General features: G+C 40.4%; 2 protein-coding genes across 5 annotated transcripts in view; one reads left to right on the top strand and one right to left on the bottom strand.

Annotated features, from left to right (window-relative positions):
- ccdc30 (coiled-coil domain containing 30) overlaps positions 1 to 4,850 on the top strand; it is an 18,841-nt gene extending 13,991 nt beyond the window's left edge. For both annotated transcript variants that reach the window (XM_044125612.1, XM_044125604.1), the window contains one exon: positions 265 to 4,850. In XM_044125612.1, the coding sequence (XP_043981547.1) occupies positions 265 to 475 (211 nt within the window). In that variant the 3' untranslated portion in view covers positions 476 to 4,850. The remainder of the gene's footprint in view (positions 1 to 264) is intronic.
- Positions 2,950 to 17,382, bottom strand: znf362b (zinc finger protein 362b). Of its 3 annotated transcripts, XM_044125965.1 has the most exons (10): positions 16,787 to 17,382; positions 16,579 to 16,719; positions 10,675 to 10,738; positions 10,158 to 10,419; positions 9,744 to 9,848; positions 9,351 to 9,666; positions 9,007 to 9,231; positions 7,328 to 7,406; positions 6,609 to 6,767; positions 2,950 to 5,405 (listed from the first exon to the last, which is right to left on the bottom strand). In XM_044125965.1, exons 3-10 carry the CDS (start codon positions 10,735 to 10,737, stop codon positions 5,289 to 5,291), a joined length of 1,326 nt encoding a protein of 441 aa, XP_043981900.1. In that variant the 5' UTR covers position 10,738; positions 16,579 to 16,719; positions 16,787 to 17,382; the 3' UTR covers positions 2,950 to 5,288. The 3 variants fall into 3 exon arrangements, with proteins under 3 accessions (XP_043981900.1, XP_043981891.1, XP_043981908.1); XM_044125956.1 differs by having other exon boundaries at positions 16,579 to 17,382; XM_044125973.1 differs by having other exon boundaries at positions 10,158 to 10,392; positions 16,579 to 17,382.

Here is a 17,382-nt window from a genome sequence, read left to right as displayed (position 1 = left end):
ATTTAGCTTCAGAAACGTGCGTGTGTATGATCCTTAGTTTCAGCTACAACATACTTTTTTTCTAGGACAAATCATTTGTAAACTTTCTGACAGGAACCTGATGTATTGCGTCCAAAGTGTTGGTGGAGTGACGCAGATAAAACTGGCGCTTTGCAGTCAGGGGGAGGGGAAGCTTCGGCTGCTGCTCACACTGTTAAAAGCAGCTTTCGTCCCGACGACAGGCCGACCACGCTTGCTAATAACAGAGCTTGTGATTGGTGTCAGTCTGACCTCAGGTCCCTGTGATCACGCTGACATCCTGGACGCGATCTGCCGTGCGACGGTGAGCAAGCACGTGGTGCTGGACGGCGCCAGGACTTCCGTCTCTACGCAGCAGCCGTCTGAGCAGGGATACCTGAACCTCACCTCCCCAATGGTCACTCTGACTTCCACTAAGGGTAGCGAAGAGACCTCAGATGGCAAAGACCAGGGGTGAGAGGCCATGGGAGTTTAGTGATGTCACTGCCATACAACGTAATCTGCTTATTTGAAAAGCAGATTCTTGTTTGCCTCATAGGTACTGTATTTGTCCCAGCAGCTTACTGAAAGTGATTTATTTTTATTTATTTTTTTTACAAAGCCTTTATTAATCAAGTATTTTTCAACGTACACTGTTTTTAAAGACAACAGTGTCCATTGGGATTCTACATTAGAATCTAGTCTGTTTATTTGGAATGCAAACGCGTGCAAATGGTTTTCTAAATGTTTATTATGTTTCTTTGGTTTGTTTGCCTTTTGCACGCCAAAGATTACGAGCATCACTTAAAGTTTGAAAGACTGATACTGTTTGTAACATAACATCATGAGAAGCACCACACACTAGTGCCTTTAATGGGAAATACGTTTTTCTGACAGTTATTTTAATAATTCTATTTGAATTGAAGCACTTTAGCATGTTTTTTTTTATACAGATGTTTACATTCAAGATGTTTCAGCAACGCTGTGCAAATTTTGGGATGTTAATAACTTTTCCTGGTTCGATTTTGCAGTGTTTTGATGCCTTTATGATGCCTAACGTGTTGGCTACTTTTGTACTTAAAAAGAAAAAAAAATCTAAACTGAGTGAATTTTTACCAGTTTACAGTTCGGAATGTTTCACCCGTCTTCTGTCTAACAGGAGATTATCTGGTACTTTAAACAAAAACAATTCTGTCCTTTTATTTTTCTTCTTCTTGGCCTCATTCAAGTTTCCTCTGGTAGTGTTTTAATTTATTTATTTTTTGTCATCCACATAAAAAAAAGTTTCCTCCTGCGGTTTTAAAGCAGCGTCACGTGGCCACATCTGCGATTATCATCTTTCATGCTTAGCTATCTGTTTGAAACTCTGAACTCCACCAAAAACAAAGTCCAGTTCAACTCACAGATATGATTACAAAATTCATATTCAATTGTTCTTTTTTTCTTCTTTTTTTTTTTTAAGTAACACAGCAGTCAAGTTGTCTGCTTGTAACAGAATAGAAGGTGTGACAGCATGATTTCACGCACGGCTTCCTGTCACACCAGGTCACTGGTGTTTAGTCGTGATGTGACAGAATCGCTCTCGTACATTCTGAACTAAACAGAGACGTATTGTGTATTTATATGTAATCAAATTCTGCAAAGGAAACTGCCCTGCCTGTCACAGGACGAACAGTACCGGCCATGTTTACTAACACAACTGTAGGGATGTAAAAAAAAATAAAAAATAAAAAATCACCTTAAAAATGACTCATAAGCATCATAATCTAAATGGGATTTTTTTTTCTTTTTTTTTAAATCCAACTTGCAATGAAGGAAATCAACAATGACACAATAGTTGATTGTGCTCCTGAAGTTCATTTTTCTCAATGGGATAGATCTTTTATAGCATTGTTCGAGGTTGGAGTGCACAGAGAGAGCTACGTCGGGTTTATTGTCCTTTTCTGTTTACCCAACAGGATTTAAGTATCAAAAGTGAGCGGGTTCATGGAGAAATTTTGATTTCTGTTGAACTATCTCCGTGACGTTGCTAGAATACTCAAAGACGACTCATTTTTTGCTTTTCTGGACGAAACGCTGGGATTTATGCTCCGTATTTCCTGTTATTCCAAAACAGCTCATGATGCTGTTAATCTGACAAAGCTCCCAGAGCTCCTGGAGGAGAAACAGGCCCACAGCATAACAGGTCCTCCATCAAACCTAATGGGAAGCATCTGGTGCTTTTCCACACATTCATCCAGGTCAGCATGAAAACAGCATCTTTAAAATAAGCCTACTTTATTTTGGTTGCTATGGATATTCCAAGATGCCATGCTTTGCCTGAGTGATCTTTGGAGATTTTTAATTTTAATTTTTTGTATCTTGCTCAGCATCCTCATTATGTCAGTGTAAATCTCAGTTTTTGTGAAGCCCATAGGATTCGGTGGAATGCCATGTTAGTGCACAGATTTTTTCTTTCTTTATAATGCTCTTTAATTTAAATGTGTATTTTTCTACATTTCTTGGAGATTATGCTACTGCAATAACGGCTTTATTTTATTTTTTTCTCATCTTCCAGAGGTACCAATAGATGTGGCTGACGCAAACAAATGCCTTCAAATATTAGCTGCACTTTAGACCCAAATATTAACTACTATAGGTTTTAATAAACATGAATGCATCACATTTGCATATATTTTCTAAATGCAAGCCACTATTTTTGTATTAGCTACATTTTTACACAAAAGAATTTGTTATTTCCATTGTGCCTGAAACTTTGGTGTTTCCAACGCGGGACTTTGTTTTATTTGTTTGTTTTTTTGAAAGGATTGTGGAAATTGGTTCAACTTTCGTCGCATTTGTATGTGAACATTTTTTGGTTTCAAATTTTAAATTATTTTTTTCTAAAATAAAGATTTAATGAACAAAAATGTCTGCGTGCTCCGTTTTCAAACTTCAACTTAAGAAACGGACTAATTTATAACAGTCTGTTTATTAAACAAGGTAAAGATACAAAGCTTTTTTTTTTTTTTTTCTATTTTCCTTTTTTTTTTTTAAACATTGATGACCTTAGTTAAACTCCTCAGTCTTGGCTGTGCATATTTAGTCGTCTAGAAACCGTATATGAAACCACAATGCAAGACAGGAAAAAAAAAAAAAGTGTAATAAATCTACTGAATATCTTTTTCATAGAGAACATGGGTTAAACAGTTATACAGATTACAGCTCAAGAACTCCATGCGGAATAAAACGAAAAGAACAAAACAAGAATAAAATGCTTACACGACTGAATACTGTCGAACACAATACAGAGTAATGGATCTGGGATGATAAACAGTTAAGGCTTACATGTATAGAACTGATATAAAAGATGAATATTAATAACATACAGGTAGACTAAAATAATTACAGTAAATTCATACATGAACTTTTACAAATTCCAAACAGAACATATCGATGGAAAACCGAAAAGCAGGTATTATATGAGTAACATGTTTTACAGTACAGGAACATGTACATTTTTCCATTATCTCAAAAAAAAAAAATCAAATAAAATAAAAAAATTTGAGAGTTAGAGGGAGTACGTTGAAGAGGCAGGGTCTGTTGTTGGCGTAAATGTCCGTTTTTCAGGCCAGTGGCTTGAGTAATAGGTTCTTATTCTTTTTGAAAACATACTATATACTGTATATGTATTTTACATTATTCTCAGTTCCTTCTCCGAGCTAACGACGAGCCGCAGCACCGTTTTTTTCTTTTGTTTTTCTGAAGCGCCCTGAAGAATACAGGGAGCCCTACAAGTACCGTTCGGAGATTACAGTAAAAATACAACAAACAATACTGTGCACAGTAAAAATAATACTAGAGAAAGAGAGAGCGAGGAGGAAACAGCTGAGGATTTACCTCGACACACACTCGTAATCCTACCGAGTAGGACGTATACTGCAGTTTCTTCAAGATGAGTAAAGCTTATTTTAAAGAGAACAAAAAAACCCTAAAAAAAATAAAGGGGGCGGGGGTCGACTAGGTGAGAGTAGCTGTACATTAACTTCACATTTTGGTCCAGTGGTTGGATTTAAAATTACCCACTTCAAAAAAAAAAAGAAAAACTATTTCAGCTGGAATTTGAGCTGATTTAAAAAAAAAAATAAAAAAATATTTACTTAAGTTCTGACAAACGTGTCAAAACCTTATAAAAAAGGAATCGTCAAAGCCTTCATAAACTGTTTAAGGTCGGCTTCCTCTTCAGTTCTCAAAGGTCAAGTATGGCACTGATCACTTGCACGAGCATAAAAATAGAGTGTGTGTGTGTGTGTGTGGAAAAGGGATGCTGGAAATGGGTACATAAATGCAATATTTCTGAAAGGTGCCTTTAAATTGAATACGGTTGTCACAGAATTTGAGAGAGCTAAAACAAGAAAAATATATATTCCATTTAATGTTGCTCCACTTCTGCCAATAACTCCACCTCCTCATACAATCATTGGAATTGTCATCGACCGATTGCCCGTCATCAGGTTTGGATGGCCGTGTACTTGTGCAGAAAAAAAAAGAAAAATGAAGAGAGCAGCACAGAGAACCGTCATTTGTTTGTACTCCTAGCTGCCAGAAGTAATGCCCCCTTCTTTTTTGTTTGGCATTTTCCCTCCAACTTGATTAAAACAGTTTGAGCCAAAACCACAGTGCCAAAAAGTGCTTTAAGATCATCTTTGGATGTTTTCCAAACACACCCAGCAAATATCCCCCCCTCACCCCCAGCACCACCACCACCACATACATCCTCTCTCAATACTTTAAAAAGGCCAAGTTTTGAAAACCCATTTTATGGAAAAGCGGGGACAAAATAAACTAAAACTGAAGGGGGTAAAAAAAAAAAAGAAAAAAAAAAAAGTATCTAAAATATATTTAACAGGCCGATGCATCCAACGGGTTACATGATGCTTACCAAAGTGCTTTCTGAATCTGACCCAAGACATTCTTCGCCGCTCGGACCGCCAGATCAATGTCACGCTGTACTGTTACATTCACAAAACAACGCTGTGCTCTTATTTGATTATATATATATATATATATATATATATATATATATATAAATATATATATATATATATATATATATAAAATTGTTTTTACTGCCAGACAGCCCAGGTGGAGACGGATGGAGGCAGTCCGTTAACTGAAACTTAACACCGAATGCTTGTGTCAGCTGTCACAACGCTAATGTAAGCCTTATGTAGGTGGACGAGGGGTGCAGGGCCTCCAGACGTCCGGCCCGACCCAGACAGAGAAATCCCGCTGATGGACGCCCGACGAGCTCAGATGAGGGAGATCCGGATGGGGATGCTCGGGGACTCGGTCCTCTGCGGCGATTGGTGGCTCACTAGGTGCTCCACGACTGTGTGTTTGGACATGTGCTTCATAAGGTAGGTCTCCTAGAAAAAAAAAGGTTGGAAAACACACACATTTATTTTGGAGTTGGATTCGAATCATTCCTCGCGAGACCTGCAGGTGAGCAACACGAAGACGCAAACCCAAAAGGTGCAGCGTTTCTGTGGGACGTCTTCAAAGACTTTCATCTGCTGACTCCAGCTATGCAGGGACATTTTCACGTGACAGCTGTTCAAATTTGATATTCAAATTCAGTCCCAGTCAAAATTGCGACAATACTTCTTTACGGATTTACTCTTATGTTGTTCTTTGAATGTAAATGCAACATCTTACCAGACTTACCTGACCATGTATTTCCAGTATTTATTTCCACTCAACAAGCCTCTAAAAATGTATTAATGGATGCAGACTTTTTATAGTGAAGGTTTTTCTTTAATTTCTCCTGATATTATCCCAGGCATAATGTCACAAATAACACTGTAGGTGAGGTTTTTTTGGTCAAAGGAATCCAGAATAAGTACTTTTTTTGATATGTTGGAAGTCAGCAGTTTTAAATCTAAAATATAAGTAAAATAGTCATTTCTATTTCTAGTAACCTATAGCCAGTCTCTAATAAACACCATGTCTGTAGAGAGTTTTTCATCTGTCTGCTGTGACATTTGGTCACCCAGTGTACATTTACATAGATTTCTTTGCATGTTTATCATGTTTATCCTTTATCAAAGCCACTGCTCCATAACTGTTTTAATGTGAAACAACAATTTAGCCTTCAGTGACGTCATAGGAAGTGAGAAACTGCTATTTGAATCCAAAACTCTGAACAGAATCTACACCAAAGCAGATTTTCTGCTGCCTGTTTTTTTTTTAGTTTTTTTTTTTACCCCAGCTATTTGGCCAACAACCCACCCACTTTAGCTGACATTTAAATCTTTGGACCCGCCATTGTAGCCAAGTCATTGTTCCCGTTCTGTGATGCAGCTGTCATTTTAAGTGAAAAGGACTCCTTGGAAGATCCCTGAGCTCCGAAATGCCACTTCCTCCCCGCTCGTTTGAGCAAACGTTAACGCACTCCGGATTGTTAACCATCGCAAACAGGAAACGTGACTTCTCTTTGTCAGAGGAAGGCAGAACATCATCAAATGTCACAATCTTATCAGCAAAAAGCTATAAACAGTCTTTGTAAACACACATTCTGGGGAAAGAAAGGACTGTGGCTCTTTTCTTTTCTCTCCTTTTTTTCTACTCACTGAGGTGTATGCCCGGCCGCACATGCTGCAGCAGTAGGCCTTAGCGTTTTTGATGGCGTGCGCCGACAAGTGGATCTGCAACGATGCGGAGTCTGAGTAGGCACGGTAGCAGTTGGGACATTTGTACGGCTTGTCTTTATTGTGCTGCCTCTGGTGAGACTGTAGGGTGGAGGAGAGACAAGGAGAAAGGTTGCTAAGCAGTCCACTTCAAAGGTCCAAGTGTGCAGAGGGAATGAATGCGTTACAATTTACCGTGGAGAGCGCCGGGGGAAAAAACCACAACGGCCATAAAAAGTCCAAACGTTTTTTTGTTTGTTTGTTTGTTTTTGACTGAGTGATTTTTAGGAACTCTGGATTGTACATCAGTTCTTCATTTAGAAATGTTTCACATGTGAAGGCCAGCAGAACTCACAGTGCAGTCAGTGATTGTGAGCTGGTCGGGTTCCAAAATGATATTATAATTTATATCACCTCTCCAAATAAGGTAAAAAGTAAGAAAGTTTTAAAACGTTTCTTTTCTTTTTTGTAACACTGTTTCATTTCTATGTCGTCATCCAGAGTTGGACAATGTTCAAGTCAAATTAGACACTTTCAACGACTCCTGCTTTTAGAATAATTAGCGTCTTCAGAATAAGAACACCTCTACTGTGTGATACTACACTGACCCCGCTCTGCACTCTGTTCAAGGTGTGAACCTGTTAGGATAATTAAAGACTCACCTGAAGGTTAGACAGCTGAGTAAAAGCTTTTTCACATCCAGGATGAGCACATTTGTAAGGCCGATCGCCAGTATGGATTCTGGAACAAATTGAATACAAGACATTGTAAAGATGGAAATAACAGCAGCTAAGCCATCCGAGTGATTCCTAAACCAAGTCACGCTTTCGTAGCTTCCCTACTTCCATATTTAAAATAAATGTGAATGAGCCGCAGTGGAGTGAAACACCAAATCAAAGTCCACCCACTGGTGTTCCTGAGGTTATTATGTGGACCGTTCTGGGTTCTACTTCCTAAATATGGCGTGCGCAAAGAACAGGATCTGAAACTGGCATGTGTCACTTTACAATGCTAAGATTGTGATCCAAGAAGGCAAAATGGACGGGAGGATGTGCGGTCCCCTCACGCAATCTCTGACCCATACACACCCTTGTTTAGGAAGTACTTCAGGAAGTAACGCTTTTTCAGGGATCTCAGCGATGTGATGATGACCACTGTGAAGATTTAGACTCTCTAGAGCAGGGGTGGGCAATCCTGGTCCTCGAGGGCAGGTGTCCTGCAAGTCTCCCTGGTCCAACACACCTGAATCCAACAGCTGAATCACCTCCCAAGTGCAGTCAGGTTCTCCAGAGTCCTGCTAATGACCTCATTATTTGACTCAGGTGTGTTGAAGTAGAGACACATCTAAAGGTTGCAGGAGACCGGCCCTCGAGGACCAGGCTTGCCCATCCCTGCTCTAGAGGACTGGTCGGCTGAACTGGGTCCAGTATCTAACATGCAAGTCTATGCGGCCATAAGTTCAAGTTCTATTTTTAATCCATGTATGTCTGCAGCATACATGGATTAAAATGTATGCTGCTATAAATCAGAAAGGTATTAAATACGAAACCCTAAGAAAAAGTGTTCCTAAAACATCCATCTATTCCGAGATCCGTCTCTCCTGCAAAGTCGAGACTTGATGCGACTGATTTTCCTGCATCAGTCGCATCCCTACTTCCATATTTAAAATATCAATCACTGCAAAAGGGGTGTGTTAATAAACAGAAAATTTAGGGGATGTTATTTTTGTTAAATAACAAGATTTAACAAAAACCTTGTTATTGTTAAATCAGATAAAACAGGGGGGTGTTGTGGTGGCGCAGGGGTAAAGCACAACCTCTTCGACGCGGAAGTCACAGGTTCGATTCCCGGCCTTTTCTCCTACCTTTCTATCTAGCTACTCACAAATAAGACATTTCTACATATGAGGCCTGCTGGGAGGCTGCACAGTGGCGCGGTTGGTAGAGCGGCTGCCTTGAAGGTCCTGGGTTTGATTCCCGGCCCGGGGTCTTTCTGCATGGAGTTTGCATGTTCTCCCTGTGCATGGTGGATTCTCTCCGGGTTCTCCGGCTTCCTCCCACAGTCCAAAAACATGACTGTCAGGTTAATTGGGCTCTCTAAATTGTGTGTGTGTGAATGGTTGTTTGTCCTGTCTGTTTTCTGTGTTGCCCTGTGACAGACTGGCGACCTGTCCAGGGTGAACCCCGCCTCTCGCCCAGAACGTTAGCTGGGGATAAACACCAGCAATCCTCCCGACCCCATAAGGGATTAAGGGTGTATAGAAAATGGATGGATGGATGGAGGCCTGCTGGGTCTGTCCAGCCCATCACCACCCGATGCTTGTGTAAACAGTGATATGAACCTGGTGTGCTGCTGCAGGTGCGACAGCTGGCGGAACGAGTTCTCGCAGTAGGAGCAGTGGTAGGGCTTGATCCCGAGGTGGATGCGCAGGTGCTGGGAAAGGTAGGAGGCGTTGGCGAATGTCTTGGAGCAGTGGGGACACTTGTGTGGCTTGGCCTCTGTGTGGGACTTGGAATGAATCTGCATCTCTGACTTGGTTAAGAAGGTGAGTGGACAGACTTTGCATCTTGACGACGGAAAGATTGAAAAGAAAAGGATAAAAAGGCATAAAAAAAACTGTAAACCACCAAAAGAATGCTTAGAAGCCTGTAAATAAGAGGTGTATAGTAACTCTAGATGCCTAACCTGTAGGTTTTGCCCTCTTTAGGTGCCACAGTGACGCAGCCTTGGTCCGCCAGGATGGGGTAGGGCACCACCAGAAGAGGCCCAGATGTGTTTTCCGCTTTTATCTTCTTTCTCCCCCGAGGTGCCTTGGGTGGGGGGCCCAGGAGTCCGGCCAGTCCGCCCTTCATGTGGTCCATGCCGGGACCGCTCGCCAGTCCGGAGATGATGTTCACAGAAGGCGCCCCGCCCATTCGGTTCTGGCTGCTCGAGGTCGGAGTGGTGGGGGTCAGGGCCTCCGAGGTGCTGTGGTTGTCGGGTCGAGATGAGGGGGCCAGGCCTGGGGGAGGGCGAGAACCAGAGCTGAAATCAAGCTGCTCCGTCTCGGGCGTGTCGTTGTCGGGACGGGCGACCAACCTGAACGATGGTTGACCCGGCCCGACTGCTCGGTGAGCTGCCTCATGTGCCAGTCCTCCCATAATCCTTTGGCTTTTACCGATGACTTGTCATCCAGATTTCCATCTTAAAGTTGAGAGATAGTGCAACAGCATTAGTCGGCCAGTTTTTACTCTCAAACTGCGAAACTGCTAGTTTTGTTCTATAACAAAAAAAAGAACCAGAATTAGAAAGTTGGATCCATTGAAAAGCGCTACTACTAACGCAACGACCATACAGTGCCTTAGGAAAAATCTTCACACCCCAGGAAAACAAATGCAAACCACAAGTTGTTTTTTTTTCTTTCTCCGAAGTATTTTTAGAACTATATATGTATATTTTTAGAAGATTTTTATTTAAACTTCAGATGAGGCAAACAACGAAAGTGAAAACTACCTGGTCCAGAGCCGGAGGCGGGTCGAGCGTGCAGAGTGATGTCTAGCTGCCCAGAGCCCTGCGGCTGCGAGTGGTGGCCCGGCACCTGCTGCGACTGAGGTTTTGGGACCGGCATGCCGTGCGGCGCGCCGCCGTCCGGCGACGAGGTGGGCACCAGCAGCGGCTGCTGGGACGGGGTGGAGGTAGGCGGCAGGTGCAGAGGTCTAATCTTCTCCGCCATCAGCTGCTCCTTGATCTTGTTAATGAGGACCAGGTTATCCAGCTGAAAGGGTTAACGGGTCATGCTCAACAGAAAACAGCCACCATGTGTGAATGTCGTTTGTAGGCCCCCCGCCAAAAAAAACAAGCGTAAACTAAAGAGCTTCCATTCTACTACAGCTACTTCAGTGGCCTGTGAGAGTTTCACAACCCGGGTTCTGTTTTTAGGTGACGGCTGGAAATGACATTCACACATGGACACAAACGCGGCAATTAGGCTGGAAATGCTGCCGTTGTGACGTGTTGTGGATGGACTTACCTGGCCTGGCATGGAGGGAGGCGGTGGCCAAAAATAGGGGTTGTTAAATCGAGGCTCTGCCATCCTGAAACAAGAGACACGTAGTCACGATCAGAAGTGGTGCTTGGCGAGCTGCTGAATCACCAGGATGATCACAAACACAACATGTGGGCAAAGGGGTCTGAAGCTGAACTCCAAACGCGTAACAACTACCTCACCAGCCAAAAGCGTACATGTCTTTGCTGAACGACATTCACCGTTCTTACTTGCTTCTAATATACTGAAAAAAATAATTATTATTACAAGATACTGTAAAGGGAATCACAGGCCTATATTTACCCCCTTGCACTTTTCATCTGTTTTGATAAATCACTACGTTTTAAAAGGCTCAGTAAACCCAGATGTGACTACTGGCACATCTGTACTACCAATAAATCACTTTTAAACAGAACCCATTTGGCAACTTGAATAAAAAGCAGAAAACATCTCTAAGGAGTCACAACACTACACTGATATTTGATCAACTCTAAAAATGTATTTTCCAAACAGGATTATTTCCTGATTGTATCAGAGCACAGGAAAACCTATAGTATAATTTAGTGTGATTGTATAATTTAGCTGGCAATAAACCAGCTAAATTTTGTCCAATTTGAAGCTTATCATAACCAGAAGTAGACACCATGCTACTCTATCTAAATTTAGAGGTGAATTTAGGAAGAGTTTAAAGCAGAACAAAGAGACACATTCATTTCTCACTGTTTGAGGTCAAAACACACCAAACTTATTGTTGTGTTTTGTTAAGATTAGAATAATTCTATTTGATAAATGCCAGAAAAATTAACAAAAAAATTGTTTTTCTAGATTTTTTTTGTTGTTGTTGTAACTTTTAAAATTCATACGTTTACATGCATTTGATCAGGGTCAGGGATAATTATCCTTTAAACTCTCTGACTTGGGTCAAACCTTTTGTGTTTCCTTTCTCATGCGCTCACAATAGCTTGCTGAAGTTTTGGCCCATTCCTCCTGACAGAACACGTTTGTGCACCGCCTCACTCACACGCGCCTTTTTCAGATCTTCAAACAACTTCTACATAGGATTGAGATCAGGGCTTTGTGATGGCTGCACCACACAAAGCATGCAGCCAGAGTCCTTAGGTCACTTTGGCTGCATGCTCAGGGTTATTGTCCATTTGGAAGACCAATCTGCACCCAAGCTTTAAGCTTTTGATCATGTCTGTAGATGTTGCTTCACTATGTCTACATGACGTTTTTTGGTTGTTTATTTTGGTCATGACCTATTTAATTAAATATATCAGTTTCTACAACAACAAAACAACGTCACAACCTGATTCTGCCACCCACATACTTCACAGTTAGGTTGTTACAGACATCCCTGTTCTTTCTCCAAATGTAACGATGGTCATTACGGCCAAACAGTTTCACTTACGTTTCATCAGACCACGAGGCATGTGGTCCGATGAGACTACATGGTCTTTGTCCCGGTGTGCATTTGTAAACTGTAATCTGGCTTTCCATGTTACTTTTGAAGTAACGTGGAAAGCCCACGTCGGTACGAGACATGCTTCACTGTGGACTGTCCCACCAGCTACACATTTTGGACCAAAATATATAAATTTTTGGGACACGGACACTGTCTCTTACAATGGTTGGACATAATCCATAATTCTCTTTCTGATATCTTGGCTATTGTTTTTTTTTTTTGTTTCCCATCCTCTCAAACAAGAAGGCATCCATGGGTATGTCTTTCAAACCTGTCAGAAGCATCAGCATATTCAATTCAAAGAAACTTTATTGATCCGAAAGGGAAATAAAATAATATGGGCATTCCTTCATTATTTCAAGAGACAGTTATCGTCTCTGACATATTCTTCCATTATTTTGGCATTGGGAAAATAGAAATAAGTTTGGTGATTCTAACTGACCTGAAGCAAGAGACGTTGGTCTGATTTAACTTCAGTTATAAAAAAAGAAAAGAAATGTCACCTTTGACATTTAATCATACTCTTGCAGCAAAGTTTGCAGTCCATGTAGCAGATCATGCATGGTGCATGCGTAGCAGCAGAGCTGAGTCAAGGAACGGCTCCACAGAGATTCATTCGTTTGATTGTGAAATACAGGAAAGATCGTCATCACCCCACATGTTTTCTCTCTTGGTAAATACTAAAATCTTCAGAAAGTATACAGAAGTTTTAAACCGCCTTCATTACACTCACTTCTTAATACTTTTGTATTTTTGTTGCACTTCTCAGTGTCTTTCTTTTCTCTCCCTTTCAGTCCAGTGTTTCCAAAGGGCCATGGCAGCATATAGAGCCATGTGCTTAAAAATGAGGACATGGGAAACAAATTATGTCTTTATATTGGAGAAAATCCAGAAAAAAAATGCAGAAGTCACAGAACCTGAGAATTTATAATTAATCACGCAAAGAGACAGTTCATTGGAAATCACCTAGCTGTTGCTAATAAAAACTATTTTATGAGTCAAACTGTTATCACTGGTGTTTTTCATAGCATGAACTAAACCCAGAACAGTGGTTTTATAAGGAAAGCCATCTCACAGCAGCTGGACTTTTTGTATTTGCTATGTATTGTCATATTATTTAGATGGATATAATTTAAATAACTTTTCCCACTGCAGGTTTAAAGTAAAAATTTTCAGGCTCCATGAGGTAAAAAATTAACGGGAAGCTTCCTTCCTCACCACTCCCCAAATTGAAAAGGAGAAGAAGGTTTCTTTCCAAACATGCCCCAAAAATCCAACATGGCTGTCTTGTTGACAACATAGAGAGCGATGCTGAAATAAATAGTTTATTTGGAATTCCGGCAGTTTTTGTGTATTAAAATCTACCACATTCTTACATAAATGTACAACCTTAGTGAGCATGCTCTGACTGGACATAAATTTAGTGTCTGAATAGACTTTTAGCTTGCACTTGCCAAAAGTCATTAGCCTGGTCACTGAATTCAAAAACTGCTAAATCCCTTTGGTTTCTGAACCTGCAACTATTACACGGTTCAGCTTAATATTCGCAGAACTAAGTTCTGACTTAATATATAAATAGGATCTAGAAACTACACTTTTGATTCGCTAAAAGTATTGCAAAATTGGACGTAGTTAGCAAACTACAAACGGCATATTGACTACAGGCTAGCTGATAGTCCAACTGTTTAGCCGGTTAAAATCAGCCCGTCAGATTCCCAGTGTGACCCAACAAAATACAGATTGCCAAAAAAAAAACACCACACAATCAAAACCTATACTTGAAAATGGCAATTAAATTTAGAGTGTTTTATTCCTTGATTTCAGCTTTAGTTTCTACATCAAAAAAACAATAAATGTTAGAAGCACAAGGGATAATACTTGCTTTCTGTTCCAAATAAAAGAAATTCAATCACGCGGTTCATTTTGGTGCTAGGTTTGATGTAAATGCCGTTGCATTTTTTATTTAATATCATACATTGAAAATCTCATGGCAGTCTGTGCCTATCTGATACCAACGCTTTCTTTGTATTTTTCACAATCTGCAAAAAAAAGAAAAAAGTTTGAAAGATTATGCTTGAAACAGGTTTACATCTAAGTTTCCTGTTTAGAGTCAATGCTGGTTCACTGGAGCCACTTCATGCCCCGGATGACTCACCAGTCATCCAGGGCAACAGAAAACATTCTTCTGAAAACGGTCAAGTAGAGCTTCAGAAAGCCTGATGAAATATTGCCTATGAGACCCATTTGAAAAATCACAGAGAAGTCTTGTTCATTTAACGGAACGGAAAAGAAAAGGCATGACTCAAATCTCTTGCACATTATTATTTGTGAAGAGAATACAGTGCCATGCAATACCCAACTTGAACCTTTTCACACTTTGTCAAATGACAACCACATACATTGACGTATTTAACTGAGATTCCATAAGACACAAAGTAGAATATAATCGTTAAGAATTATAATTGTTCAGCAAAATCAAATCTGAAAATTTAAGAGTGCATATCAATTCAGCCCCAGTAACTTTTCTGCCCCTGAATAAAATCTAACAGCTGCCGTTGCCTTCAGTATTAATGTAATTCATGAGAAAAAGCTTAGCTATATATATTAATTTAATCACAGTGTAAATGCAGCGCTACCATGGAGGTTCTGTTAAACAACAAAAGTAAACAAACAGTATCATGAGGGGATTTAAACATTTTGCTTTCCATGTGAAATACAACACGTTAGAAAAATAACACAGTACATCACTAAGGCCAAGAAGCTAGAAGCTATTGAGCTTATTCGGCTTTATTGACGAGGGGATGCATCTAAAACATACGGGACACCAGCCATTGAGGACTGTAGTTGGACACCCATAGATTAAACAAAATGTATCCATGTTTTGAACTGGCCTAGTCAAAGTCCCTAACTCAGTTCAACCGTGGCAAGAGTTTGAGCCTAATGTTCAGGTGTTGTTCATCTGATTTTTCATTTCACTTCACAGTCATATTCTATGTTGTTCTATCACACAAAATACATTAAATACTTGGTTGTGACAAAACGTGAGAGTGAATATATATATATATATATATATATATATATATATATATATATATATATATATATATATATATATATATATATATATATATCTTTGGCAGGGCTGGCACATTAAACCTCACGTTTTTTTTTTTGTTTTTTTATTTTTTGCAAAGTGTTGTAAATAGATCAAGACATCATTTAGCAACATCTCACATCTTCATCCCAGGTCTACTCAAGTCAGTAACATCCCCATAAGATCATATGGCCGGGAGGAAGAAGCAGATGATGGGTATGAAAACAATGTAAGTTACTTCTTTTTTAAGAAGTAGTACGATGTAAGCACCAACATTCTGGGTACAAAATAAAGTAACATTTAAGCACTGTCTATCCAGTACTAAAGCGGTAGAACTGTGTAGCAAACACAGGCATGTCTGAGTGTTTGGGCCTGCAGACAAAACTGCCTTTTTAAAACCACGCCGACACATTTATATTTGCTCAGCTCCAGCATCTAAATGTCAGCTGAGAATGTGTGGACACCTATAAAAAGACACGGAGAGCCGTAGCCGTGTAGCTTGCAGCTGTCCTCGGCTCCTTTTGTCCGAATTTGTGGGAACTACGGGTCCGTCGCTTTAAAAGCTCGGCCGAACCAAACTAAACTTTGCCTTCTTGGACTTTTCGGACATGTCGTCCTGCCCGCCCGGGGAGCAGCTCCGGACTCGGGCCGACGGAGGAGGACTGTTCACCCCCGGAACCCTCCCGCTCCTGTCCAGACATTCTCAGACAGTTTTCTTAAAACATTTCCAGACAAAAGAGAAACAAAAATGGCAGCCTTATTTTTATAAGGCGGGACGCCATATTCTGCAGACCCCAATTTTTTTTAGGAGCGTGTACCATAAGAAGGTGCTGCGGATCTTTTTTTTTTTTTTTGCCTTAAAAAAAGGGAGCAGGACACAAAGGTGTGTTTATCACGTCAACGGCGTGAATGATTGTTTACGGCGAATTGCAGGTTTGAATAGCCCGGCCTCCCCACCTCTTAAAAAAACTGACACTTCCTACAACAACCATGCCCTGCGAAAAAAAAAAAAAAAAAAAAAAAAAAAACAGCACGGAAACGGACAAGCTGGACTCATCACGCCGATTCAAAGAGCACATTGATGCCGCTAAGGTGCGAATACTAAAAGCAAACAAGCCCTTCACATCCCGAAAAAACGCTTAGCCGTGTTAAGAAAATTTCACTTTTCTTTCCCCCCCCCCCACATTCTGTAACTTTTGGGCGAATCAAAGGAGGGAAATCACATTTTGTGCACAATTGTAACGCATCCGGGACGCGATCCACCAACAGAGCAGACGCTTCAGCAGGGCAAAACACGCACACACACCGAAATAAGACGTGCACAAATTACCTTGTGTCCTGGCTGCAGATATTGTCTTGCGAGAACAGCTATAATATAAAAGGTTGATGTTCTGTCTGCCTCCAGTCGGACCACCGCTTCCGGGTCGCTTTGTTCACTTCTGGGTGCTGCTGCAAGGCTCACGCACAGCGGCTACAGAAAGGAAATCTGCTAATGTTGCTTTGAATGTTTTGGTGTTTTTTTTAACCTCACAGCTCACCTTATTCATGTTTACTGTGCAGTGCTTGCCAGGTGGATAACGTAGCGATATTTTAAGGCGTATTTATCCACCACGTACACACTGCAATATCCCCGGACGCTACAACATGGAGCACTCCATTACAACAAAATGTATGGCGTGCTAAATTATGCTGCAATAAAATACGGATTTCACATTCGCAAGTGAATTTGCACAACGCCTTGTGATTAGAGAACAGAACAGCCGAGGAAAAAGTGGTGGGACTAAATGGAACTTCAACATAAACCAGTGAAAATATCACTAGAGATTTTACTGTGCTTTTTTTTTTTTTTTTTTTTTTTTAAAGTGCAATATTGCAAATGCAAATTAATGTTAAGTTTCATTCGTGCTTTAAGAATAAATAATAATAATAATAATAATAATAATAATAATAACAACAATAATAATAATATGATTCCCATGTGTTAAAATCCATTCAAAATTGCCTTCGGCAGTAAACAGTTAGTAAATGGAGTCCCCTCATTTGTAATTTAATTTTACAAAAGTGAAGTTGTTCTGTGAGGTTTTCTCAGAGAACATCTGAAGTTGCTCAATCCCTAATCTGGAAATGAAACGAG

Source organism: Gambusia affinis, linkage group LG01 (assembly GCF_019740435.1).
Source record: "Gambusia affinis linkage group LG01, SWU_Gaff_1.0, whole genome shotgun sequence".
Lineage (NCBI taxonomy): Eukaryota > Metazoa > Chordata > Actinopteri > Cyprinodontiformes > Poeciliidae > Gambusia > Gambusia affinis.
Note: the sequence above shows the minus strand (reverse complement) of the source record. Positions and strands in the feature narration are given on the sequence as shown.

Excerpts from the sequence above, each read along its gene's own strand:
- znf362b (XM_044125956.1), bottom strand. The coding sequence starts at position 10,737 with ATGGCAGAGCCTCGATTTAACAACCCCTATTTTTGGCCACCGCCTCCC. Across the intron at positions 7,407-9,006 it reads CACCTGCAGCAGCACACCAG|AATCCATACTGGCGATCGGC; the intron begins GTTCATATCACT and ends AATTTGTTCCAG. Across the intron at positions 5,406-6,608 it reads GCGGCCGGGCATACACCTCA|GAGACCTACCTTATGAAGCA; the intron begins GTGAGTAGAAAA and ends TTTTTTTTCTAG.